The sequence below is a fragment of the Mesoplodon mirus genome, assembly GCF_964341445.2.
Source record: "Mesoplodon mirus genome assembly, chromosome: 18".
Taxonomy (NCBI): Eukaryota; Metazoa; Chordata; class Mammalia; order Artiodactyla; family Ziphiidae; genus Mesoplodon; species Mesoplodon mirus.
In genome coordinates, this window is record NC_138994.1 from 37,444,039 (window position 1) to 37,469,325 (window position 25,287).

General features: G+C 54.1%; 5 protein-coding genes and 1 pseudogene across 6 annotated transcripts; all 6 read left to right on the forward strand.

Moving 5' to 3' along the window:
• The first annotated feature begins 1,062 nt into the window (after positions 1-1,062).
• On the forward strand, positions 1,063-3,681 carry LOC309793408 (uncharacterized protein SPEM2-like; annotated as a pseudogene). Its single transcript has 4 exons — positions 1,063-1,168; positions 1,433-1,656; positions 2,175-3,290; positions 3,591-3,681. The product of its transcript is annotated as an uncharacterized protein SPEM2-like (transcript).
• A 348-nt stretch (positions 3,682-4,029) lies between these two features.
• On the forward strand, positions 4,030-8,650 carry LOC309793409 (uncharacterized protein; the record flags this gene model as incomplete). Its single annotated transcript, XM_082603878.1, has 4 exons — positions 4,030-4,167; positions 4,316-4,373; positions 4,492-4,603; positions 4,817-8,650. The coding sequence occupies 4 exons, from the start codon at positions 4,030-4,032 to the stop codon at positions 7,155-7,157; spliced, it is 2,649 nt and encodes an 882-aa protein (XP_082460004.1). The 3' UTR covers positions 7,158-8,650.
• A 473-nt stretch (positions 8,651-9,123) lies between these two features.
• LOC309793410 (uncharacterized protein SPEM2-like) lies at positions 9,124-12,346 on the forward strand (the record flags this gene model as incomplete). The annotated part of the gene is given in 5 exon segments (XM_082603879.1): positions 9,124-9,229; positions 9,494-9,717; positions 10,236-11,058; positions 11,061-11,243; positions 11,246-12,346. Coding segments are annotated over 5 exon segments (1,614 nt in total). The 3' UTR covers positions 11,524-12,346.
• LOC309793411 (uncharacterized protein) lies at positions 12,091-15,297 on the forward strand (the record flags this gene model as incomplete). The annotated part of the gene is made up of 4 exons (XM_082603880.1): positions 12,091-12,228; positions 12,377-12,434; positions 12,553-12,664; positions 12,878-15,297. The coding sequence occupies 4 exons, from the start codon at positions 12,091-12,093 to the stop codon at positions 15,216-15,218; spliced, it is 2,649 nt and encodes an 882-aa protein (XP_082460006.1). The 3' UTR covers positions 15,219-15,297.
• Positions 15,298-17,185: 1,888 nt separating this feature from the next.
• On the forward strand, positions 17,186-21,160 carry LOC309793412 (uncharacterized protein SPEM2-like; the record flags this gene model as incomplete). Its single annotated transcript, XM_082603881.1, is given in 5 exon segments — positions 17,186-17,291; positions 17,556-17,779; positions 18,298-19,120; positions 19,123-19,305; positions 19,308-21,160. Coding segments are annotated over 5 exon segments (1,614 nt in total). The 3' UTR covers positions 19,586-21,160.
• Positions 21,161-21,359: 199 nt separating this feature from the next.
• On the forward strand, positions 21,360-23,360 carry LOC309793153 (uncharacterized protein). The gene has a single exon (XM_082603496.1). It carries the CDS (start codon positions 21,470-21,472, stop codon positions 23,279-23,281), a length of 1,812 nt encoding a protein of 603 aa, XP_082459622.1. The 5' UTR covers positions 21,360-21,469; the 3' UTR covers positions 23,282-23,360.
• Positions 23,361-25,287: the final 1,927 nt, after the last annotated feature.

Below are 25,287 nucleotides of genomic sequence, written 5' to 3' on the forward strand. Positions count from 1 at the left end.
TTAGAAAAAGAGGGGACAGAGAAGCATGAGGAATAAAGAGACAAGAGAAGTGTTCTGTGGACTTTTGAGGACATCCAACCCAGCCCCCTCCCACAGGGCCTGATGAGGACCTAAACTATCCCTGCTTTCCCTCCATCGCTGTCTAGCTAAATCCGTTATCCCCAAGGCCCTAGAGCTGCACTGTCAATTACAGTAGCCACTAGCCAAAGGCCTATTAGAATGTAAATTACTTAAAGTTAAGGAAAATTAATTCTATTAAAAATTAAGTTAAAAAGTTAAAAATTCTCTTCCTCAGGGAACAGAATTTCCCTGACATCCAATTCTGTTCCCTGGCAGTCCAGTTGTTGGGACTTGGCGCTTTCACTGATGTGGCGGTGGTTCAATCCCTGGTCGGGGAATTCAGACCCCGCAAGCTTCATGGCTTGGCCAGAAAAAAAAAAAGAAATTCTCTTCCTCAGTGCCATGATCTTCTAAGTGCTCAGTAGCCGCATGGAGCTAGTGGCTACTGCATTGGACGGCACAGATTTAGAACATTTCCATCATCATGAAAAATGCTATTGGAGAGCAGTGCTTTAGAGTTTAGAGCAATTTTCCTTTCCCTGTCACCCACGCCCAGCATCTTAAAGCTCCCCCAGAGCGCAGAGAACTTAGTTCTTTTTAGGGTGGCTCAGAAGCCACCCTCTGGGGAGGAGGTAAGATGTAGGGATGGACACCCAATGCCTGATTTCCCCAGACTGTGAGAAAGAGCCCAGGCTTCAGTTTTCCTCATCTGGTCTCTTGGGTCACGACCAGATGTATGCAAACTTGCCTCCCCCATTCTGGGCTGTGTTTGGGGCTCTTGGTTGATCTGATTTACATTTTAACGGGATCAATGTGGCTGCTCTGTTGAGAACAGTCGGCAGGGGGGCAAAGGATGAAGCAAAGAGGAGGCCTTTGTAATAACTCAGATCTGAGGTAATGGTGGCTTGTACCAGGATGGTAGTGGTAGATGGGATAAGTCATCAGTTTCAGGATATATGTTGAAGGTAGAGCCAATAGGGTTCGGTATGGATTGGATATGGGATGAGAGAGAGGAGAGCTGAGAATGACTCCAAGGGATTTGGCCTGAGCCACAGGAAAGATCGAGTTGTCATTTATGACCTGAGGAAGACTGTGTGGGGAGTCGGTGGTGAGGGAATTAAGTTTGGGACATGTTAAGGTCGAGATGTCTATTGGACACCCAAATGGAGAGGTTAAGTAGGCAGGTGGATACAAGTGTGGAATTTAGGGGAATCAGTCCAGGTTGGAGGTATAAATGTAGGAGTTATTTGCATGCAGTTGGCCCTTCCAAAAGCCTGTGCTTGAGTGGGCTGGAAACACGGTCACTGATTATGCCAGGGAGATTGCTTTCTGGCAAAGCCTAATCCTTCCGCCTTCCCCTCTGTCCCCCAAGTAGAGCAGATGGGGCTCTCGATCTTTGCCCTGCTGACCCTTACTGTGTTCCCGCTGCTGCTGGCAGACAAAGTGCCTGAGACCTCCCTGTCTGTCCCCGTCATTATCAAATACCTCATGTTTACCATGGTCCTCGTCACCTTCTCAGTCATCCTTAACATCGTAGTCCTCAACCTGCACCATCGCTCACCCCACACCCACCAAATGCCCCTTTGGGTCCGTCAGGTAAGAAGATCTCCTCTCCAACCTGTGTTAACTCTCAATCCTAGTATTTGGCTTTTTGTCCAGGTATCGCTCCTCACTCCCACCAACTTTCAACCTTCCCTTTCACAGACCTGAGGGAGAACTACAACTCCTGGTAGAGTGTCAAAGTGCCAAGGTCTTTGGGTGTTGAAATGTTGCCCAATTAATTTTATCCTCCCATCATTAACATTGCGTACATCCCGGACTCTCTTCATCAATACTTCTCTCCTTCGTGGGTCCCAAGGCAGCATTCTCAGGGTTAGGTACTATCAGGGTGGAAGCCCTCAGAACTTTTCTTTCCAGTCAGGATGCCTCCTAACCCCCTTAAGGACTCTTGGGCTGTGTAGTTGCATTTCATCTGTGGGATGCATGCACGCATGCGCAAGAATGGGCACGTGCCGTGGGGGTGGTTGGCGGCTTCCCTTCTGGTCTGAAAGCATAAGAGCCCCCTCCAAGACGGCTCTTCTTCTACTCTGCAGATCTTTATCCACAAACCGTAGCCGCAGCTGCAGCCGCCACCCCTGAAGCCACCAGGGGAGGCCCAAGAATTTAGAAAATTCCCCTCCAGCTGCTCAGGCTTCCGTAGGCCGCATCGCCTCCACGGGATGTCACAGCTGCCTCCGATGCCCTCCTTTAACTGGGAGGACCCGGACTCCTACCTGGAGGAGGAGGACCCACTTTCCTTCCCACAACCCAAGTACCCGTGGGGGTGCTGGGGAGGGCTCTACCGGCAGATGGGTCTGCCCTCCAACGTGGGCCTCTGGGGTCGACAGGGTGGGATCCTGGCCATCCAGCCACCAGCCTGTCTCTACCTGTCGCCCGAGCTGCACCGCATGCCCAAGCGTGTGGAGGCCAAGTCTGAGCTAGGGCTGCAGTCCTTCGGGGCCCCTTGCTCGCCATCCCGCATCTGGGGCAATGTGGATGCTGACCAGTGGACCTCGTCTCCACCACTTACCCGACGGCTGCCCCCTAACACCTCGTGGGCCCCTGGGGGGTACAGAACTTACCCCTCAGGGGGCCATCTCCCGTATGACTCCTGGGATCAGCGGCGGCGTGGTCTGGAGGGCTCTGAGCCTCCATCAGCTCTGGTGCCTCAGGGCTACCGGCCCGAAGCCTGGCAGCGCAACTCCCCACCGGCCCACGGACGGAGCCTCCACAGCTGTGCTCACAGCCAGCCCAACCACAGCCCGCGCCACTCCACGGGACACTTGAACTACTCCCGGGATCCCCACGAGGTGCGGCGCTGGGCAGCCGAATGGGCAGAGATGCTGCCTGTGCGGCACCCTCTGGCCGCCTCCGCCTCCCTCACGGTGCTGGCCGAGGCCTCTACCAGCGGGCCTCGGATCCCAGCTCAGCGCTGCTCCTCCGCCCCTCCCAGACTCTGCCCGACGTCCAGGCTACCGAACACCCTCCACCCCCGCCCACCTTCATGCCACTCAGCCGGAACCCAGGGGGAAATGCCAACTACCAGGTGTATGACAGCCTGGAGTTGAAGCGGCAAGTGCAGGAAGCCAAGCGCGGGCCAACTCACTGCTACCTTCCACCTCGGCCTCGAGGCCCTCTCTGCACGGAAGCCAGACTGGGAAAATGAACTGGCCAGCAGCTAATGGGGGCGGGTGGGGAGCGGCAGGGCATGGAGAGAGGAATAAAGAGCGCCATGGTCCAGAAAACATTGGCGGTCTGTGGCTTGGAAGCGCCACTCCTTCTGCCAGCTTGGGTCCCTGCCTTTGGCTTCCTGCAATAAGAAGCCAGTGTCCCCTTCTGGGCCTGAGGGTCCCCTTGGTTTAGTGGCCACAGTCCTGCCAGCAGGCCCCTCCTGGTCCGATACCATGCACTAAGTAGATCTGCAGCTGCAGTCTCCAAACCACTGGTCTCCGGGCACCTCCTCTGTGTCTCAGCTGTCCCTGTCCCCAAAGAGCCTCAAACAAGAAGCTGCTTCCAAACTGGGAGGTTCCACATCTGGGCAGGTCCAGCTCCACAGCCAGTGAAGGGCATGAAGAAGGCTGAGGCTCTGGACTCCAGCCAGGCCTTCCGCAGGGCTCTGAGGCCAAGGTCTTTCTAGTCTCAGGAGGGGCCAAGAGATGGAATGTGACACTTGAACAAGTGAGTCAGTGGGCGGTGAGCGAATGTTTGACAGCTCGAGGGGAGGTGTGCCGGCCTCCGGCCTCCGGGCCCTGTTTGGCTGTCCAGGCTCAGCTTACCTCACCCGGGGAACCATGGAATGCCACGCCTGGCCCTCCTTTTCGTCCCCCTCCCTCACTGTGACGCCACCACCTGCCCCATTATGACCCAGTCTGTCTCCCAGTATACATATACGGAGGCCAGCGGACCCAGGCAGTCCTGGGACCCCCGGCCATGGCTGAGCAAACCCATTACCTAGCCGAGGCGTGCTCTGGCACCACACCCAGGAAATGCCAAGACCTAGGAGACTCAATTCTTCTGATCCTGGTCAGCATCATCTTGCTCACCGTGTGGATCAACGTGGTGACTCTGGTGAGGGCAGGATCTGGGCAGTGTGGTTGGGGGAGCCCTGGGGTCTTGAAGGGGCTGAGATGGGATGGCTGCTGCGGTGTGGCCGGACAAGGGTTGGATTTCAGGGCTCACCCTGATCCCGAACCCCACGCTCCCTTGCTTCCCTCAGCTCTGGATGCATCTGAAGAGATTCTTGCGGGCAGGTTTCAACCGTATTTTCCCCAAAGGTAAGTGGGCGCCAGTGTGGGCTCAGGGGATGTGGGCCTGTCCCCTTTCTTCTATCCCTGCCTTGATTCTCAGCCCCTCAGGAACCCAGGCCCTGTCCCATCTCGCCTTTCCCTGCAGACAAGCAAGCCAGCTGTGGAGGCAGCCATCGCATGCGCTGCTCCGTGGATCCCAAGAACCTGTGTTCAAGAGTTTCTCCCCGCTTCCGCCATCGCCCGAGCTTCCTGCACAGGCACCCAAACCACCTTGAATCCTGGATACCAGAAACGGCTTCTAAGTGCTGCTGGATGCCGCCTCAGTGTGGACGGGCTCGGGCTTCCACGGAGGCTCCACGGGGACTGTGGAAGGAGGGGTTAGTGGGAGCTGGGGAGGCCCCTCCGTTCACAGCCTTAAAGTCCCAAGCCACCTTTAACTCCAGGTGAGAGACATCTTCCAAGCTCCGCAGGATAAGCAAGGTGGACGTGGTTCCACTCTGCCTGCCCCAAGAGAGCAAGACTAAGACCCCAGACTATGACTCAGCCCAGGCCCCAGCCCGGGCCCAGACCTGCCCCCCAGTTCAGCTCCCTGCACATTCTCCTGCCAAGGCCCAGACCTTCTCCTACAAGCACCCCTCTGTGCACGCCCCACCTCAGGCCCAGACTTGCTCCACACTCCACCTCCCTGAGCACACTACCCCCCAGGCCCAGACCCCCTCACCAGCCCTCACCCCTGAGCACAGCCCTGCCCAGGTCCATGGCCCGGAGCATGCCTCAGCCCATACCCCAGCCCAGGCCCAAGCCCAGGCCCCCTCACATGCCTCAGCCCAATTCCTGGGCCACACTTCTCTCTGCACCCTGACCCATGCTCATCTGACCTACACCCATGCCAACACTCTGGTCCCTCCCCCAACTTCTGCCCCTGCTACTACTCCTGCCCTAGCCCCTACGCCAGCCCCTGTCCCGATCTCTGCCACAACCTCTGTCCCAGCACTGGTCATGGCCCTGACGACCCCTCCAGTCCCTTCCACCACCCGTACCCCCATCCTAGATTCTATTCTCTCTACCTTGACTACCTTCGACCAAGGCCTCTCCTCTGGCCATGTGGTCTACTATGCCCGCAGCATAAAGCAGAACTTATTCCATGTGTGTCCCCCTCAGAACTCTGGGTACTCCAGAAATGACTTGGGTACCCTCTCCAGGCCCCAAGAGGGGCATGGTCTGGTGAGCTCTGGTACAGCTGAGCAAACACTGAAGCAATGTAGTGGGGACAGTGCCAAGCCCTCCACAGGGTCCATACTGGGTTACGTGGAGTTGGGGACTATGGAATGGAAGATCCCAAATGATGCCAAAGACAAATTTGTACAGTCCAAGACCTTCACTCACTGTAGCTCCCATCCTTGCCAGTCTGAGAAGAGAAACACGGATCCCCAGACTCCAGTCTACCCCAAGTTCCTGGTGTACTCCAAGGATGCTGCACCTTCTCAACCTTGCTTCCATTCTCCGACCAGTGCCCAGAGCTCACCATGCACCATGCCTCCACCATGCACTCTTTCTCTGCCTCTTGTTTTCCCAGATCCTTTGTCCTTCATCAACACAGCAACCACCAGAAGCCCTCCGCCTTACTACAAGCCCCCAACCTCCAAGTCTCCTCAGTCTGTCCTCTCTCCCCAGGGCCCCATCCCTCCCCAGTTATCCACTACTTCCCAAACCCCAAACCAGCCCCAACCCCCAGAACTTCATGAGAGTCTAGGTCTCAACCAATGCTCTGTCCTCCAAAGGACCCCAGGCCTTACCGGAGACACAGGCCTCCCCAAGAACCCAGGCCTTGCTCAAGATCCAGGCCTCCACGAACTTCGAGGCCTTACCGAAGACCCTTACCTCTGCAAGAATCCAAGCCTTTCCCAAGACTCTGACCTTCAGAAGAATCCAGTCATTACCCAAGATTCTTGGCCACAGAAGAGTCCATGCCATGCCCAAGACTCTGCAGTCAACAAGAGCTCAGTCCTTTGCCAGGAGTCTGATCTCCATAAGAGCCCAGGTCTTGTGCAAACCGCTCGCCTCCATAAGGGCTCAAGCCTTACCCGAGACTCCGGAGACTACAAGAATCCAGGCCTGACCCAAGCTTCTGGAGTCTGCAGGAGCCAAGGCCTTACTCAAGATTCTGACCTCCATAAGAATCCTGGCCTTACCCAAGATGCTGGAATTTACAGGAGCTCAGAACATACCCATGACCCTAACTTCCACGAGGACTCAGGAATTAATCGAGATCCTGGCCCCCATAAGGGTCCAGCCCTTACTCAAGACTCTGGCTTATCCAAGAGACGAGGCCTCCATAACAACTCAGGCCTTATCCCAAACCCTGGCCTCCACAAGAACCCTCTAGGAACTGACTCTGTCCAAGTTTTGGGCCCACGTCAGACCCAAAAGTCATTTATATCTGAGACAGTTCCTCGAAAGGAGGATGCAGGGCAGCACATACCATGGACTTCTGTCCCACCCAGTCACAACTCCTGCTCTGCCAAGGCTCAGGGGGCCTACAATGACCTGCTAACCTCCTCGCAGCGAACAGGCAGCCAAGCCTGGGTGTACCACCCGATACCATCCCCCCAGCCTGCCAGAACTATCGCCAGATGTCTACGCCTCCCAAAACCAGCAGGCACCCGGCTAGGGCATGTGGTCTTTGATGCCCGCCAGAGACAGCAGACAGGGACAAGTGCGAAGCTCTGTCTCCCAGGCGCCTTCATAGGGCCACATCCAACTGCCGGAGTCCAGCTCCAGCGAGTCAAGGGATACCCGAGGGATAGATAGCGTCGGCGAAGGAAATAAATCTATTACACTTCTTAAAGTATCAGCATTGCATGTTTCTCTCTCTTCTTTATTGTTTACAATCACAGGTTTATATATTGTAGTTGATTACATTACCAGGTATGTGACCAAACAATCTTAGCACAATCAAACCTCAAAATGTTCCATAAAGATTTTTTTTTTTAAATATCCCCTAGTTTCTAGATGTCCTATTAAAATATTTCCCAAGTTCCCATTAGTCACAGGTTATTTCTTAGTAACCAAGCCAAGCAGTTATATGATTATTTTAGTTGTAAAAGTTGAAGCTACTTGTTCCTATTTCTCTTCTTGCATGGGCAACCTTTTACAATGGTTCCACGAAAATATTTACAATGTACCCTGCATGCCCTTTCTCGTTGTTTCCTTCAACTGAGACAGTGCTTTCTCCCTATCCTAGCAACTAATTCTGCTCTAGGCATTTGCTTTTCTAGAATTAATCTTCCTTTATAATAGAACCATAAATTTCCTATGTCATCAGGAACTCCAGCCCATGGCCATAACTCCATACTAGAGGGTGTTTTTCATAAAAATATCCCTTTAGTTCCAGGCTCTTAATTCTTTACCCATTTCCCTGGGTCTTTAGTGGGTACTTCCCATTCTGTGGTAGTTTCAGGAGGGGGAGTCCTAGAGGAATTTTTCTTTCACGTGGAGCAACATCCCCCCAAAATTGCCCCTATATTTAAACTTATTATCATAAAACATAACAACAGAGCTGTAGTCCACCTTCCTGGCACGGCGCTGCCTTGCAGTTTCGCCTTCCGTTGCTTCATGACTTTGTCATGGTGCAATGGCTCCAGGATGGCTTCCAACATCCAACAACTCACCGGAGACCATCAAGGAGTGGGGATATCAGTGTGTGATGAGAAACTTAGAAAAAGAGGGGACAGAGAAGCATGAGGAATAAAGAGACAAGAGAAGTGTTCTGTGGACTTTTGAGGACATCCAACCCAGCCCCCTCCCACAGGGCCTGATGAGGACCTAAACTATCCCTGCTTTCCCTCCATCGCTGTCTAGCTAAATCCGTTATCCCCAAGGCCCTAGAGCTGCACTGTCAATTACAGTAGCCACTAGCCAAAGGCCTATTAGAATGTAAATTACTTAAAGTTAAGGAAAATTAATTCTATTAAAAATTAAGTTAAAAAGTTAAAAATTCTCTTCCTCAGGGAACAGAATTTCCCTGACATCCAATTCTGTTCCCTGGCAGTCCAGTTGTTGGGACTTGGCGCTTTCACTGATGTGGCGGTGGTTCAATCCCTGGTCGGGGAATTCAGACCCCGCAAGCTTCATGGCTTGGCCAGAAAAAAAAAAAGAAATTCTCTTCCTCAGTGCCATGATCTTCTAAGTGCTCAGTAGCCGCATGGAGCTAGTGGCTACTGCATTGGACGGCACAGATTTAGAACATTTCCATCATCATGAAAAATGCTATTGGAGAGCAGTGCTTTAGAGTTTAGAGCAATTTTCCTTTCCCTGTCACCCACGCCCAGCATCTTAAAGCTCCCCCAGAGCGCAGAGAACCTAGTTCTTTTTAGGGTGGCTCAGAAGCCACCCTCTGGGGAGGAGGTAAGATGTAGGGATGGACACCCAATGCCTGATTTCCCCAGACTGTGAGAAAGAGCCCAGGCTTCAGTTTTCCTCATCTGGTCTCTTGGGTCACGACCAGATGTATGCAAACTTGCCTCCCCCATTCTGGGCTGTGTTTGGGGCTCTTGGTTGATCTGATTTACATTTTAACGGGATCAATGTGGCTGCTCTGTTGAGAACAGTCGGCAGGGGGGCAAAGGATGAAGCAAAGAGGAGGCCTTTGTAATAACTCAGATCTGAGGTAATGGTGGCTTGTACCAGGATGGTAGTGGTAGATGGGATAAGTCATCAGTTTCAGGATATATGTTGAAGGTAGAGCCAATAGGGTTCGGTATGGATTGGATATGGGATGAGAGAGAGGAGAGCTGAGAATGACTCCAAGGGATTTGGCCTGAGCCACAGGAAAGATCGAGTTGTCATTTATGACCTGAGGAAGACTGTGTGGGGAGTCGGTGGTGAGGGAATTAAGTTTGGGACATGTTAAGGTCGAGATGTCTATTGGACACCCAAATGGAGAGGTTAAGTAGGCAGGTGGATACAAGTGTGGAATTTAGGGGAATCAGTCCAGGTTGGAGGTATAAATGTAGGAGTTATTTGCATGCAGTTGGCCCTTCCAAAAGCCTGTCCTTGAGTGGGCTGGAAACACGGTCACTGATTATGCCAGGGAGATTGCTTTCTGGCAAAGCCTAATCCTTCCGCCTTCCCCTCTGTCCCCCAAGTAGAGCAGATGGGGCTCTCGATCTTTGCCCTGCTGACCCTTACTGTGTTCCCGCTGCTGCTGGCAGACAAAGTGCCTGAGACCTCCCTGTCTGTCCCCGTCATTATCAAATACCTCATGTTTACCATGGTCCTCGTCACCTTCTCAGTCATCCTTAACATCGTAGTCCTCAACCTGCACCATCGCTCACCCCACACCCACCAAATGCCCCTTTGGGTCCGTCAGGTAAGAAGATCTCCTCTCCAACCTGTGTTAACTCTCAATCCTAGTATTTGGCTTTTTGTCCAGGTATCGCTCCTCACTCCCACCAACTTTCAACCTTCCCTTTCACAGACCTGAGGGAGAACTACAACTCCTGGTAGAGTGTCAAAGTGCCAAGGTCTTTGGGTGTTGAAATGTTGCCCAATTAATTTTATCCTCCCATCATTAACATTGCGTACATCCCGGACTCTCTTCATCAATACTTCTCTCCTTCGTGGGTCCCAAGGCAGCATTCTCAGGGTTAGGTACTATCAGGGTGGAAGCCCTCAGAACTTTTCTTTCCAGTCAGGATGCCTCCTAACCCCCTTAAGGACTCTTGGGCTGTGTAGTTGCATTTCATCTGTGGGATGCATGCACGCATGCGCAGGAATGGGCACGTGCCGTGGGGGTGGTTGGCGGCTTCCCTTCTGGTCTGAAAGCATAAGAGCCCCCTCCAAGACGGCTCTTCTTCTACTCTGCAGATCTTTATCCACAAACCGTAGCCGCAGCTGCAGCCGCCACCCCTGAAGCCACCAGGGGAGGCCCAAGAATTTAGAAAATTCCCCTCCAGCTGCTCAGGCTTCCGTAGGCCGCATCGCCTCCACGGGATGTCACAGCTGCCTCCGATGCCCTCCTTTAACTGGGAGGACCCGGACTCCTACCTGGAGGAGGAGGACCCACTTTCCTTCCCACAACCCAAGTACCCGTGGGGGTGCTGGGGAGGGCTCTACCGGCAGATGGGTCTGCCCTCCAACGTGGGCCTCTGGGGTCGACAGGGTGGGATCCTGGCCATCCAGCCACCAGCCTGTCTCTACCTGTCGCCCGAGCTGCACCGCATGCCCAAGCGTGTGGAGGCCAAGTCTGAGCTAGGGCTGCAGTCCTTCGGGGCCCCTTGCTCGCCATCCCGCATCTGGGGCAATGTGGATGCTGACCAGTGGACCTCGTCTCCACCACTTACCCGACGGCTGCCCCCTAACACCTCGTGGGCCCCTGGGGGGTACAGAACTTACCCCTCAGGGGGCCATCTCCCGTATGACTCCTGGGATCAGCGGCGGCGTGGTCTGGAGGGCTCTGAGCCTCCATCAGCTCTGGTGCCTCAGGGCTACCGGCCCGAAGCCTGGCAGCGCAACTCCCCACCGGCCCACGGACGGAGCCTCCACAGCTGTGCTCACAGCCAGCCCAACCACAGCCCGCGCCACTCCACGGGACACTTGAACTACTCCCGGGATCCCCACGAGGTGCGGCGCTGGGCAGCCGAATGGGCAGAGATGCTGCCTGTGCGGCACCCTCTGGCCGCCTCCGCCTCCCTCACGGTGCTGGCCGAGGCCTCTACCAGCGGGCCTCGGATCCCAGCTCAGCGCTGCTCCTCCGCCCCTCCCAGACTCTGCCCGACGTCCAGGCTACCGAACACCCTCCACCCCCGCCCACCTTCATGCCACTCAGCCGGAACCCAGGGGGAAATGCCAACTACCAGGTGTATGACAGCCTGGAGTTGAAGCGGCAAGTGCAGGAAGCCAAGCGCGGGCCAACTCGCTGCTACCTTCCACCTCGGCCTCGAGGCCCTCTCTGCACGGAAGCCAGACTGGGAAAATGAACTGGCCAGCAGCTAATGGGGGCGGGTGGGGAGCGGCAGGGCATGGAGAGAGGAATAAAGAGCGCCATGGTCCAGAAAACATTGGCGGTCTGTGGCTTGGAAGCGCCACTCCTTCTGCCAGCTTGGGTCCCTGCCTTTGGCTTCCTGCAATAAGAAGCCAGTGTCCCCTTCTGGGCCTGAGGGTCCCCTTGGTTTAGTGGCCACAGTCCTGCCAGCAGGCCCCTCCTGGTCCGATACCATGCACTAAGTAGATCTGCAGCTGCAGTCTCCAAACCACTGGTCTCCGGGCACCTCCTCTGTGTCTCAGCTGTCCCTGTCCCCAAAGAGCCTCAAACAAGAAGCTGCTTCCAAACTGGGAGGTTCCACATCTGGGCAGGTCCAGCTCCACAGCCAGTGAAGGGCATGAAGAAGGCTGAGGCTCTGGACTCCAGCCAGGCCTTCCGCAGGGCTCTGAGGCCAAGGTCTTTCTAGTCTCAGGAGGGGCCAAGAGATGGAATGTGACACTTGAACAAGTGAGTCAGTGGGCGGTGAGCGAATGTTTGACAGCTCGAGGGGAGGTGTGCCGGCCTCCGGCCTCCGGGCCCTGTTTGGCTGTCCAGGCTCAGCTTACCTCACCCGGGGAACCATGGAATGCCACGCCTGGCCCTCCTTTTCGTCCCCCTCCCTCACTGTGACGCCACCACCTGCCCCATTATGACCCAGTCTGTCTCCCAGTATACATATACGGAGGCCAGCGGACCCAGGCAGTCCTGGGACCCCCGGCCATGGCTGAGCAAACCCATTACCTAGCCGAGGCGTGCTCTGGCACCACACCCAGGAAATGCCAAGACCTAGGAGACTCAATTCTTCTGATCCTGGTCAGCATCATCTTGCTCACCGTGTGGATCAACGTGGTGACTCTGGTGAGGGCAGGATCTGGGCAGTGTGGTTGGGGGAGCCCTGGGGTCTTGAAGGGGCTGAGATGGGATGGCTGCTGCGGTGTGGCCGGACAAGGGTTGGATTTCAGGGCTCACCCTGATCCCGAACCCCACGCTCCCTTGCTTCCCTCAGCTCTGGATGCATCTGAAGAGATTCTTGCGGGCAGGTTTCAACCGTATTTTCCCCAAAGGTAAGTGGGCGCCAGTGTGGGCTCAGGGGATGTGGGCCTGTCCCCTTTCTTCTATCCCTGCCTTGATTCTCAGCCCCTCAGGAACCCAGGCCCTGTCCCATCTCGCCTTTCCCTGCAGACAAGCAAGCCAGCTGTGGAGGCAGCCATCGCATGCGCTGCTCCGTGGATCCCAAGAACCTGTGTTCAAGAGTTTCTCCCCGCTTCCGCCATCGCCCGAGCTTCCTGCACAGGCACCCAAACCACCTTGAATCCTGGATACCAGAAACGGCTTCTAAGTGCTGCTGGATGCCGCCTCAGTGTGGACGGGCTCGGGCTTCCACGGAGGCTCCACGGGGACTGTGGAAGGAGGGGTTAGTGGGAGCTGGGGAGGCCCCTCCGTTCACAGCCTTAAAGTCCCAAGCCACCTTTAACTCCAGGTGAGAGACATCTTCCAAGCTCCGCAGGATAAGCAAGGTGGACGTGGTTCCACTCTGCCTGCCCCAAGAGAGCAAGACTAAGACCCCAGACTATGACTCAGCCCAGGCCCCAGCCCGGGCCCAGACCTGCCCCCCAGTTCAGCTCCCTGCACATTCTCCTGCCAAGGCCCAGACCTTCTCCTACAAGCACCCCTCTGTGCACGCCCCACCTCAGGCCCAGACTTGCTCCACACTCCACCTCCCTGAGCACACTACCCCCCAGGCCCAGACCCCCTCACCAGCCCTCACCCCTGAGCACAGCCCTGCCCAGGTCCATGGCCCGGAGCATGCCTCAGCCCATACCCCAGCCCAGGCCCAAGCCCAGGCCCCCTCACATGCCTCAGCCCAATTCCTGGGCCACACTTCTCTCTGCACCCTGACCCATGCTCATCTGACCTATACCCATGCCAACACTCTGGTCCCTCCCCCAACTTCTGCCCCTGCTACTACTCCTGCCCTAGCCCCTACGCCAGCCCCTGTCCCGATCTCTGCCACAACCTCTGTCCCAGCACTGGTCATGGCCCTGACGACCCCTCCAGTCCCTTCCACCACCCGTACCCCCATCCTAGATTCTATTCTCTCTACCTTGACTACCTTCGACCAAGGCCTCTCCTCTGGCCATGTGGTCTACTATGCCCGCAGCATAAAGCAGAACTTATTCCATGTGTGTCCCCCTCAGAACTCTGGGTACTCCAGAAATGACTTGGGTACCCTCTCCAGGCCCCAAGAGGGGCATGGTCTGGTGAGCTCTGGTACAGCTGAGCAAACACTGAAGCAATGTAGTGGGGACAGTGCCAAGCCCTCCACAGGGTCCATACTGGGTTACGTGGAGTTGGGGACTATGGAATGGAAGATCCCAAATGATGCCAAAGACAAATTTGTACAGTCCAAGACCTTCACTCACTGTAGCTCCCATCCTTGCCAGTCTGAGAAGAGAAACACGGATCCCCAGACTCCAGTCTACCCCAAGTTCCTGGTGTACTCCAAGGATGCTGCACCTTCTCAACCTTGCTTCCATTCTCCGACCAGTGCCCAGAGCTCACCATGCACCATGCCTCCACCATGCACTCTTTCTCTGCCTCTTGTTTTCCCAGATCCTTTGTCCTTCATCAACACAGCAACCACCAGAAGCCCTCCGCCTTACTACAAGCCCCCAACCTCCAAGTCTCCTCAGTCTGTCCTCTCTCCCCAGGGCCCCATCCCTCCCCAGTTATCCACTACTTCCCAAACCCCAAACCAGCCCCAACCCCCAGAACTTCATGAGAGTCTAGGTCTCAACCAATGCTCTGTCCTCCAAAGGACCCCAGGCCTTACCGGAGACACAGGCCTCCCCAAGAACCCAGGCCTTGCTCAAGATCCAGGCCTCCACGAACTTCGAGGCCTTACCGAAGACCCTTACCTCTGCAAGAATCCAAGCCTTTCCCAAGACTCTGACCTTCAGAAGAATCCAGTCATTACCCAAGATTCTTGGCCACAGAAGAGTCCATGCCATGCCCAAGACTCTGCAGTCAACAAGAGCTCAGTCCTTTGCCAGGAGTCTGATCTCCATAAGAGCCCAGGTCTTGTGCAAACCGCTCGCCTCCATAAGGGCTCAAGCCTTACCCGAGACTCCGGAGACTACAAGAATCCAGGCCTGACCCAAGCTTCTGGAGTCTGCAGGAGCCAAGGCCTTACTCAAGATTCTGACCTCCATAAGAATCCTGGCCTTACCCAAGATGCTGGAATTTACAGGAGCTCAGAACATACCCATGACCCTAACTTCCACGAGGACTCAGGAATTAATCGAGATCCTGGCCCCCATAAGGGTCCAGCCCTTACTCAAGACTCTGGCTTATCCAAGAGACGAGGCCTCCATAACAACTCAGGCCTTATCCCAAACCCTGGCCTCCACAAGAACCCTCTAGGAACTGACTCTGTCCAAGTTTTGGGCCCACGTCAGACCCAAAAGTCATTTATATCTGAGACAGTTCCTCGAAAGGAGGATGCAGGGCAGCACATACCATGGACTTCTGTCCCACCCAGTCACAACTCCTGCTCTGCCAAGGCTCAGGGGGCCTACAATGACCTGCTAACCTCCTCGCAGCGAACAGGCAGCCAAGCCTGGGTGTACCACCCGATACCATCCCCCCAGCCTGCCAGAACTATCGCCAGATGTCTACGCCTCCCAAAACCAGCAGGCACCCGGCTAGGGCATGTGGTCTTTGATGCCCGCCAGAGACAGCAGACAGGGACAAGTGCGAAGCTCTGTCTCCCAGGCGCCTTCATAGGGCCACATCCAACTGCCGGAGTCCAGCTCCAGCGAGTCAAGGGATACCCGAGGGATAGATAGCGTCGGCGAAGGAAATAAATCTATTACACTTCTTAAAGTATCAGCATTGCATGTTTCTCTCTCTTCTTTATTGTTTACAATCACAGGTTTATATATTGTAGTTGATTACATTACCAGGTATGTGACCAAACAATCTTAGCACAATCAAACCTCAAAATGTTCCATAAAGATTTTTTTTTTTTAAATATCCCCTAGTTTCTAGATGTCCTATTAAAATATTTCCCAAGTTCCCATTAGTCACAGGTTATTTCTTAGTAACCAAGCCAAGCAGTTATATGATTATTTTAGTTGTAAAAGTTGAAGCTACTTGTTCCTATTTCTCTTCTTGCATGGGCAACCTTTTACAATGGTTCCACGAAAATATTTACAATGTACCCTGCATGCCCTTTCTCGTTGTTTCCTTCAACTGAGACAGTGCTTTCTCCCTATCCTAGCAACTAATTCTGCTCTAGGCATTTGCTTTTCTAGAATTAATCTTCCTTTATAATAGAACCATAAATTTCCTATGTCATCAGGAACTCCAGCCCATGGCCATAACTCCATACTAGAGGGTGTTTTTCATAAAAATATCCCTTTAGTTCCAGGCTCTTAATTCTTTACCCATTTCCCTGGGTCTTTAGTGGGTACTTCCCATTCTGTGGTAGTTTCAGGAGGGGGAGTCCTAGAGGAATTTTTCTTTCACGTGGAGCAACATCCCCCCAAAATTGCCCCTATATTTAAACTTATTATCATAAAACATAACAACAGAGCTGTAGTCCACCTTCCTGGCACGGCGCTGCCTTGCAGTTTCGCCTTCCGTTGCTTCATGACTTTGTCATGGTGCAATGGCTCCAGGATGGCTTCCAACATCCAACAACTCACCGGAGACCATCAAGGAGTGGGGATATCAGTGTGTGATGAGAAACTTAGAAAAAGAGGGGACAGAGAAGCATGAGGAATAAAGAGACAAGAGAAGTGTTCTGTGGACTTTTGAGGACATCCAACCCAGCCCCCTCCCACAGGGCCTGATGAGGACCTAAACTATCCCTGCTTTCCCTCCATCGCTGTCTAGCTAAATCCGTTATCCCCAAGGCCCTAGAGCTGCACTGTCAATTACAGTAGCCACTAGCCAAAGGCCTATTAGAATGTAAATTACTTAAAGTTAAGGAAAATTAATTCTATTAAAAATTAAGTTAAAAAGTTAAAAATTCTCTTCCTCAGGGAACAGAATTTCCCTGACATCCAATTCTGTTCCCTGGCAGTCCAGTTGTTGGGACTTGGCGCTTTCACTGATGTGGCGGTGGTTCAATCCCTGGTCGGGGAATTCAGACCCCGCAAGCTTCATGGCTTGGCCAGAAAAAAACAAAGAAATTCTCTTCCTCAGTGCCATGATCTTCTAAGTGCTCAGTAGCCGCATGGAGCTAGTGGCTACTGCATTGGACGGCACAGATTTAGAACATTTCCATCATCATGAAAAATGCTATTGGAGAGCAGTGCTTTAGAGTTTAGAGCAATTTTCCTTTCCCTGTCACCCACGCCCAGCATCTTAAAGCTCCCCCAGAGCGCAGAGAACTTAGTTCTTTTTAGGGTGGCTCAGAAGCCACCCTCTGGGGAGGAGGTAAGATGTAGGGATGGACACCCAATGCCTGATTTCCCCAGACTGTGAGAAAGAGCCCAGGCTTCAGTTTTCCTCATCTGGTCTCTTGGGTCACGACCAGATGTATGCAAACTTGCCTCCCCCATTCTGGGCTGTGTTTGGGGCTCTTGGTTGATCTGATTTACATTTTAACGGGATCAATGTGGCTGCTCTGTTGAGAACAGTCGGCAGGGGGGCAAAGGATGAAGCAAAGAGGAGGCCTTTGTAATAACTCAGATCTGAGGTAATGGTGGCTTGTACCAGGATGGTAGTGGTAGATGGGATAAGTCATCAGTTTCAGGATATATGTTGAAGGTAGAGCCAATAGGGTTCGGTATGGATTGGATATGGGATGAGAGAGAGGAGAGCTGAGAATGACTCCAAGGGATTTGGCCTGAGCCACAGGAAAGATCGAGTTGTCATTTATGACCTGAGGAAGACTGTGTGGGGAGTCGGTGGTGAGGGAATTAAGTTTGGGACATGTTAAGGTCGAGATGTCTATTGGACACCCAAATGGAGAGGTTAAGTAGGCAGGTGGATACAAGTGTGGAATTTAGGGGAATCAGTCCAGGTTGGAGGTATAAATGTAGGAGTTATTTGCATGCAGTTGGCCCTTCCAAAAGCCTGTCCTTGAGTGGGCTGGAAACACGGTCACTGATTATGCCAGGGAGATTGCTTTCTGGCAAAGCCTAATCCTTCCGCCTTCCCCTCTGTCCCCCAAGTAGAGCAGATGGGGCTCTCGATCTTTGCCCTGCTGACCCTTACTGTGTTCCCGCTGCTGCTGGCAGACAAAGTGCCTGAGACCTCCCTGTCTGTCCCCGTCATTATCAAATACCTCATGTTTACCATGGTCCTCGTCACCTTCTCAGTCATCCTTAACATCGTAGTCCTCAACCTGCACCATCGCTCACCCCACACCCACCAAATGCCCCTTTGGGTCCGTCAGGTAAGAAGATCTCCTCTCCAACCTGTGTTAACTCTCAATCCTAGTATTTGGCTTTTTGTCCAGGTATCGCTCCTCACTCCCACCAACTTTCAACCTTCCCTTTCACAGACCTGAGGGAGAACTACAACTCCTGGTAGAGTGTCAAAGTGCCAAGGTCTTTGGGTGTTGAAATGTTGCCCAATTAATTTTATCCTCCCATCATTAACATTGCGTACATCCCGGACTCTCTTCATCAATACTTCTCTCCTTCGTGGGTCCCAAGGCAGCATTCTCAGGGTTAGGTACTATCAGGGTGGAAGCCCTCAGAACTTTTCTTTCCAGTCAGGATGCCTCCTAACCCCCTTAAGGACTCTTGGGCTGTGTAGTTGCATTTCATCTGTGGGATGCATGCACGCATGCGCAGGAATGGGCACGTGCCGTGGGGGTGGTTGGCGGCTTCCCTTCTGGTCTGAAAGCATAAGAGCCCCCTCCAAGACGGCTCTTCTTCTACTCTGCAGATCTTTATCCACAAACCGTAGCTGCAGCTGCAGCCGCCACCCCTGAAGCCACCAGGGGAGGCCCAAGAATTTAGAAAATTCCCCTCCAGCTGCTCAGGCTTCCGTAGGCCGCATCGCCTCCACGGGATGTCACAGCTGCCTCCGATGCCCTCCTTTAACTGGGAGGACCCGGACTCCTACCTGGAGGAGGAGGACCCACTTTCCTTCCCACAACCCAAGTACCCGTGGGGGTGCTGGGGAGGGCTCTACCGGCAGATGGGTCTGCCCTCCAACGTGGGCCTCTGGGGTCGACAGGGTGGGATCCTGGCCATCCAGCCACCAGCCTGTCTCTACCTGTCGCCCGAGCTGCACCGCATGCCCAAGCGTGTGGAGGCCAAGTCTGAGCTAGGGCTGCAGTCCTTCGGGGCCCCTTGCTCGCCATCCCGCATCTGGGGCAATGTGGATGCTGACCAGTGGACCTCGTCTCCACCACTTACCCGACGGCTGCCCCCTAACAGCTCGTGGGCCCCTGGGGGGTACAGAACTTACCCCTCAGGGGGCCATCTCCCGTATGACTCCTGGGATCAGCGGCGGCGTGGTCTGGAGGGCTCTGAGCCTCCATCAGCTCTGGTGCCTCAGGGCTACCGGCCCGAAGCCTGGCAGCGCAACTCCCCACCGGCCCACGGACGGAGCCTCCACAGCTGTGCTCACAGCCAGCCCAACCACAGCCCGCGCCACTCCACGGGACACTTGAACTACTCCCGGGATCCCCACGAGGTGCGGCGCTGGGCAGCCGAATGGGCAGAGATGCTGCCTGTGCGGCACCCTCTGGCCGCCTCCGCCTCCCTCACGGTGCTGGCCGAGGCCTCTACCAGCGGGCCTCGGATCCCAGCTCAGCGCTGCTCCTCCGCCCCTCCCAGACTCTGCCCGACGTCCAGGCTACCGAACACCCTCCACCCCCGCCCACCTTCATGCCACTCAGCCGGAACCCAGGGGGAAATGCCAACTACCAGGTGTATGACAGCCTGGAGTTGAAGCGGCAAGTGCAGGAAGCCAAGCGCGGGCCAACTCGCTGCTACCTTCCACCTCGGCCTCGAGGCCCTCTCTGCACGGAAGCCAGACTGGGAAAATGAACTGGCCAGCAGCTAATGGGGGCGGGTGGGGAGCGGCAGGGCATGGAGAGAGGAATAAAGAGCGCCATGGTCCAGAAAACATTGGCGGTCTGTGGCTTGGAAGCGCCACTCCTTCTGCCAGCTTGGGTCCCTGCCTTTGGCTTCCTGCAATAAGAAGCCAGTGTCCCCTTCTGGGCCTGAGGGTCCCCTTGGTTTAGTGGCCACAGTCCTGCCAGCAGGCCCCTCCTGGTCCGATACCATGCACTAAGTAGATCTGCAGCTGCAGTCTCCAAACCACTGGTCTCCGGGCACCTCCTCTGTGTCTCAGCTGTCCCTGTCCCCAAAGAGCCTCAAACAAGAAGCTGCTTCCAAACTGGGAGGTTCCACATCTGGGCAGGTCCAGCTCCACAGCCAGTGAAGGGCATGAAGAAGGCTGAGGCTCTGGACTCCAGCCAGGCCTTCCGCAGGGCTCTGAGGCCAAGGTCTTTCTAGTCTCAGGAGGGGCCAAGAGATGGAATGTGACACTTGAACAAGTGAGTCAGTGGGCGGTGAGCGAATGTTTGACAGCTCGAGGGGAGGTGTGCCGGCCTCCGGCCTCCGGGCCCTGTTTGGCTGTCCAGGCTCAGCTTACCTCACCCGGGGAACCATGGAATGCCACGCCTGGCCCTCCTTTTCGTCCCCCTCCCTCACTGTGACGCCACCACCTGCCCCATTATGACCCAGTCTGTCTCCCAGTATACATATACGGAGGCCAGCGGACCCAGGCAGTCCTGGGACCCCCGGCCATGGCTGAGCAAACCCATTACCTAGCCGAGGCGTGCTCTGGCACCACACCCAGGAAATGCCAAGACCTAGGAGACTCAATTCTTCTGATCCTGGTCAGCATCATCTTGCTCACCGTGTGGATCAACGTGGTGACTCTGGTGAGGGCAGGATCTGGGCAGTGTGGTTGGGGGAGCCCTGGGGTCTTGAAGGGGCTGAGATGGGATGGCTGCTGCGGTGTGGCCGGACAAGGGTTGGATTTCAGGGCTCACCCTGATCCCGAACTCCACGCTCCCTTGCTTCCCTCAGCTCTGGATGCATCTGAAGAGATTCTTGCGGGCAGGTTTCAACCGTATTTTCCCCAAAGGTAAGTGGGCGCCAGTGTGGGCTCAGGGGATGTGGGCCTGTCCCCTTTCTTCTATCCCTGCCTTGATTCTCAGCCCCTCAGGAACCCAGGCCCTGTCCCATCTCGCCTTTCCCTGCAGACAAGCAAGCCAGCTGTGGAGGCAGCCATCGCATGCGCTGCTCCGTGGATCCCAAGAACCTGTGTTCAAGAGTTTCTCCCCGCTTCCGCCATCGCCCGAGCTTCCTGCACAGGCACCCAAACCACCTTGAATCCTGGATACCAGAAACGGCTTCTAAGTGCTGCTGGATGCCGCCTCAGTGTGGACGGGCTCGGGCTTCCACGGAGGCTCCACGGGGACTGTGGAAGGAGGGGTTAGTGGGAGCTGGGGAGGCCCCTCCGTTCACAGCCTTAAAGTCCCAAGCCACCTTTAACTCCAGGTGAGAGACATCTTCCAAGCTCCGCAGGATAAGCAAGGTGGACGTGGTTCCACTCTGCCTGCCCCAAGAGAGCAAGACTAAGACCCCAGACTATGACTCAGCCCAGGCCCCAGCCCGGGCCCAGACCTGCCCCCCAGTTCAGCTCCCTGCACATTCTCCTGCCAAGGCCCAGACCTTCTCCTACAAGCACCCCTCTGTGCACGCCCCACCTCAGGCCCAGACTTGCTCCACACTCCACCTCCCTGAGCACACTACCCCCCCAGGCCCAGACCCCCTCACCAGCCCTCACCCCTGAGCACAGCCCTGCCCAGGTCCATGGCCCGGAGCATGCCTCAGCCCATACCCCAGCCCAGGCCCAAGCCCAGGCCCCCTCACATGCCTCAGCCCAATTCCTGGGCCACACTTCTCTCTGCACCCTGACCCATGCTCATCTGACCTATACCCATGCCAACACTCTGGTCCCTCCCCCAACTTCTGCCCCTGCTACTACTCCTGCCCTAGCCCCTACGCCAGCCCCTGTCCCGATCTCTGCCACAACCTCTGTCCCAGCACTGGTCATGGCCCTGACGACCCCTCCAGTCCCTTCCACCACCCGTACCCCCATCCTAGATTCTATTCTCTCTACCTTGACTACCTTCGACCAAGGCCTCTCCTCTGGCCATGTGGTCTACTATGCCCGCAGCATAAAGCAGAACTTATTCCATGTGTGTCCCCCTCAGAACTCTGGGTACTCCAGAAATGACTTGGGTACCCTCTCCAGGCCCCAAGAGGGGCATGGTCTGGTGAGCTCTGGTACAGCTGAGCAAACACTGAAGCAATGTAGTGGGGACAGTGCCAAGCCCTCCACAGGGTCCATACTGGGTTACGTGGAGTTGGGGACTATGGAATGGAAGATCCCAAATGATGCCAAAGACAAATTTGTACAGTCCAAGACCTTCACTCACTGTAGCTCCCATCCTTGCCAGTCTGAGAAGAGAAACACGGATCCCCAGACTCCAGTCTACCCCAAGTTCCTGGTGTACTCCAAGGATGCTGCACCTTCTCAACCTTGCTTCCATTCTCCGACCAGTGCCCAGAGCTCACCATGCACCATGCCTCCACCATGCACTCTTTCTCTGCCTCTTGTTTTCCCAGATCCTTTGTCCTTCATCAACACAGCAACCACCAGAAGCCCTCCGCCTTACTACAAGCCCCCAACCTCCAAGTCTCCTCAGTCTGTCCTCTCTCCCCAGGGCCCCATCCCTCCCCAGTTATCCACTACTTCCCAAACCCCAAACCAGCCCCAACCCCCAGAACTTCATGAGAGTCTAGGTCTCAACCAATGCTCTGTCCTCCAAAGGACCCCAGGCCTTACCGGAGACACAGGCCTCCCCAAGAACCCAGGCCTTGCTCAAGATCCAGGCCTCCACGAACTTCGAGGCCTTACCGAAGACCCTTACCTCTGCAAGAATCCAAGCCTTTCCCAAGACTCTGACCTTCAGAAGAATCCAGTCATTACCCAAGATTCTTGGCCACAGAAGAGTCCATGCCATGCCCAAGACTCTGCAGTCAACAAGAGCTCAGTCCTTTGCCAGGAGTCTGATCTCCATAAGAGCCCAGGTCTTGTGCAAACCGCTCGCCTCCATAAGGGCTCAAGCCTTACCCGAGACTCCGGAGACTACAAGAATCCAGGCCTGACCCAAGCTTCTGGAGTCTGCAGGAGCCAAGGCCTTACTCAAGATTCTGACCTCCATAAGAATCCTGGCCTTACCCAAGATGCTGGAATTTACAGGAGCTCAGAACATACCCATGACCCTAACTTCCACGAGGACTCAGGAATTAATCGAGATCCTGGCCCCCATAAGGGTCCAGCCCTTACTCAAGACTCTGGCTTATCCAAGAGACGAGGCCTCCATAACAACTCAGGCCTTATCCCAAACCCTGGCCTCCACAAGAACCCTCTAGGAACTGACTCTGTCCAAGTTTTGGGCCCACGTCAGACCCAAAAGTCATTTATATCTGAGACAGTTCCTCGAAAGGAGGATGCAGGGCAGCACATACCATGGACTTCTGTCCCACCCAGTCACAACTCCTGCTCTGCCAAGGCTCAGGGGGCCTACAATGACCTGCTAACCTCCTCGCAGCGAACAGGCAGCCAAGCCTGGGTGTACCACCCGATACCATCCCCCCAGCCTGCCAGAACTATCGCCAGATGTCTACGCCTCCCAAAACCAGCAGGCACCCGGCTAGGGCATGTGGTCTTTGATGCCCGCCAGAGACAGCAGACAGGGACAAGTGCGAAGCTCTGTCTCCCAGGCGCCTTCATAGGGCCACATCCAACTGCCGGAGTCCAGCTCCAGCGAGTCAAGGGATACCCGAGGGATAGATAGCGTCGGCGAAGGAAATAAATCTATTACACTTCTTAAAGTATCAGCATTGCATGTTTCTCTCTCTTCTTTATTGTTTACAATCACAGGTTTATATATTGTAGTTGATTACATTACCAGGTATGTGACCAAACAATCTTAGCACAATCAAACCTCAAAATGTTCCATAAAGATTTTTTTTTTTTTAAATATCCCCTAGTTTCTAGATGTCCTATTAAAATATTTCCCAAGTTCCCATTACTCACAGGTTATTTCTTAGTAACCAAGCCAAGCAGTTATATGATTATTTTAGTTGTAAAAGTTGAAGCTACTTGTTCCTATTTCTCTTCTTGCATGGGCAACCTTTTACAATGGTTCCACGAAAATATTTACAATGTACCCTGCATGCCCTTTCTCGTTGTTTCCTTCAACTGAGACAGTGCTTTCTCCCTATCCTAGCAACTAATTCTGCTCTAGGCATTTGCTTTTCTAGAATTAATCTTCCTTTATAATAGAACCATAAATTTCCTATGTCATCAGGAACTCCAGCCCATGGCCATAACTCCATACTAGAGGGTGTTTTTCATAAAAATATCCCTTTAGTTCCAGGCTCTTAATTCTTTACCCATTTCCCTGGGTCTTTAGTGGGTACTTCCCATTCTGTGGTAGTTTCAGGAGGGGGAGTCCTAGAGGAATTTTTCTTTCACGTGGAGCAACATCCCCCCAAAATTGCCCCTATATTTAAACTTATTATCATAAAACATAACAACAGAGCTGTAGTCCACCTTCCTGGCATGGCGCTGCCTTGCAGTTTCGCCTTCCGTTGCTTCATGACTTTGTCATGGTGCAATGGCTCCAGGATGGCTTCCAACATCCAACAACTCACCGGAGACCATCAAGGAGTGGGGATATCAGTGTGTGATGAGAAACTTAGAAAAAGAGGGGACAGAGAAGCATGAGGAATAAAGAGACAAGAGAAGTGTTCTGTGGACTTTTGAGGACATCCAACCCAGCCCCCTCCCACAGGGCCTGATGAGGACCTAAACTATCCCTGCTTTCCCTCCATCGCTGTCTAGCTAAATCCGTTATCCCCAAGGCCCTAGAGCTGCACTGTCAATTACAGTAGCCACTAGCCAAAGGCCTATTAGAATGTAAATTACTTAAAGTTAAGGAAAATTAATTCTATTAAAAATTAAGTTAAAAAGTTAAAAATTCTCTTCCTCAGGGAACAGAATTTCCCTGACATCCAATTCTGTTCCCTGGCAGTCCAGTTGTTGGGACTTGGCGCTTTCACTGATGTGGCGGTGGTTCAATCCCTGGTCGGGGAATTCAGACCCCGCAAGCTTCATGGCTTGGCCAGAAAAAAACAAAGAAATTCTCTTCCTCAGTGCCATGATCTTCTAAGTGCTCAGTAGCCGCATGGAGCTAGTGGCTACTGCATTGGACGGCACAGATTTAGAACATTTCCATCATCATGAAAAATGCTATTGGAGAGCAGTGCTTTAGAGTTTAGAGCAATTTTCCTTTCCCTGTCACCCACGCCCAGCATCTTAAAGCTCCCCCAGAGCGCAGAGAACTTAGTTCTTTTTAGGGTGGCTCAGAAGCCACCCTCTGGGGAGGAGGTAAGATGTAGGGATGGACACCCAATGCCTGATTTCCCCAGACTGTGAGAAAGAGCCCAGGCTTCAGTTTTCCTCATCTGGTCTCTTGGGTCACGACCAGATGTATGCAAACTTGCCTCCCCCATTCTGGGCTGTGTTTGGGGCTCTTGGTTGATCTGATTTACATTTTAACGGGATCAATGTGGCTGCTCTGTTGAGAACAGTCGGCAGGGGGGCAAAGGATGAAGCAAAGAGGAGGCCTTTGTAATAACTCAGATCTGAGGTAATGGTGGCTTGTACCAGGATGGTAGTGGTAGATGGGATAAGTCATCAGTTTCAGGATATATGTTGAAGGTAGAGCCAATAGGGTTCGGTATGGATTGGATATGGGATGAGAGAGAGGAGAGCTGAGAATGACTCCAAGGGATT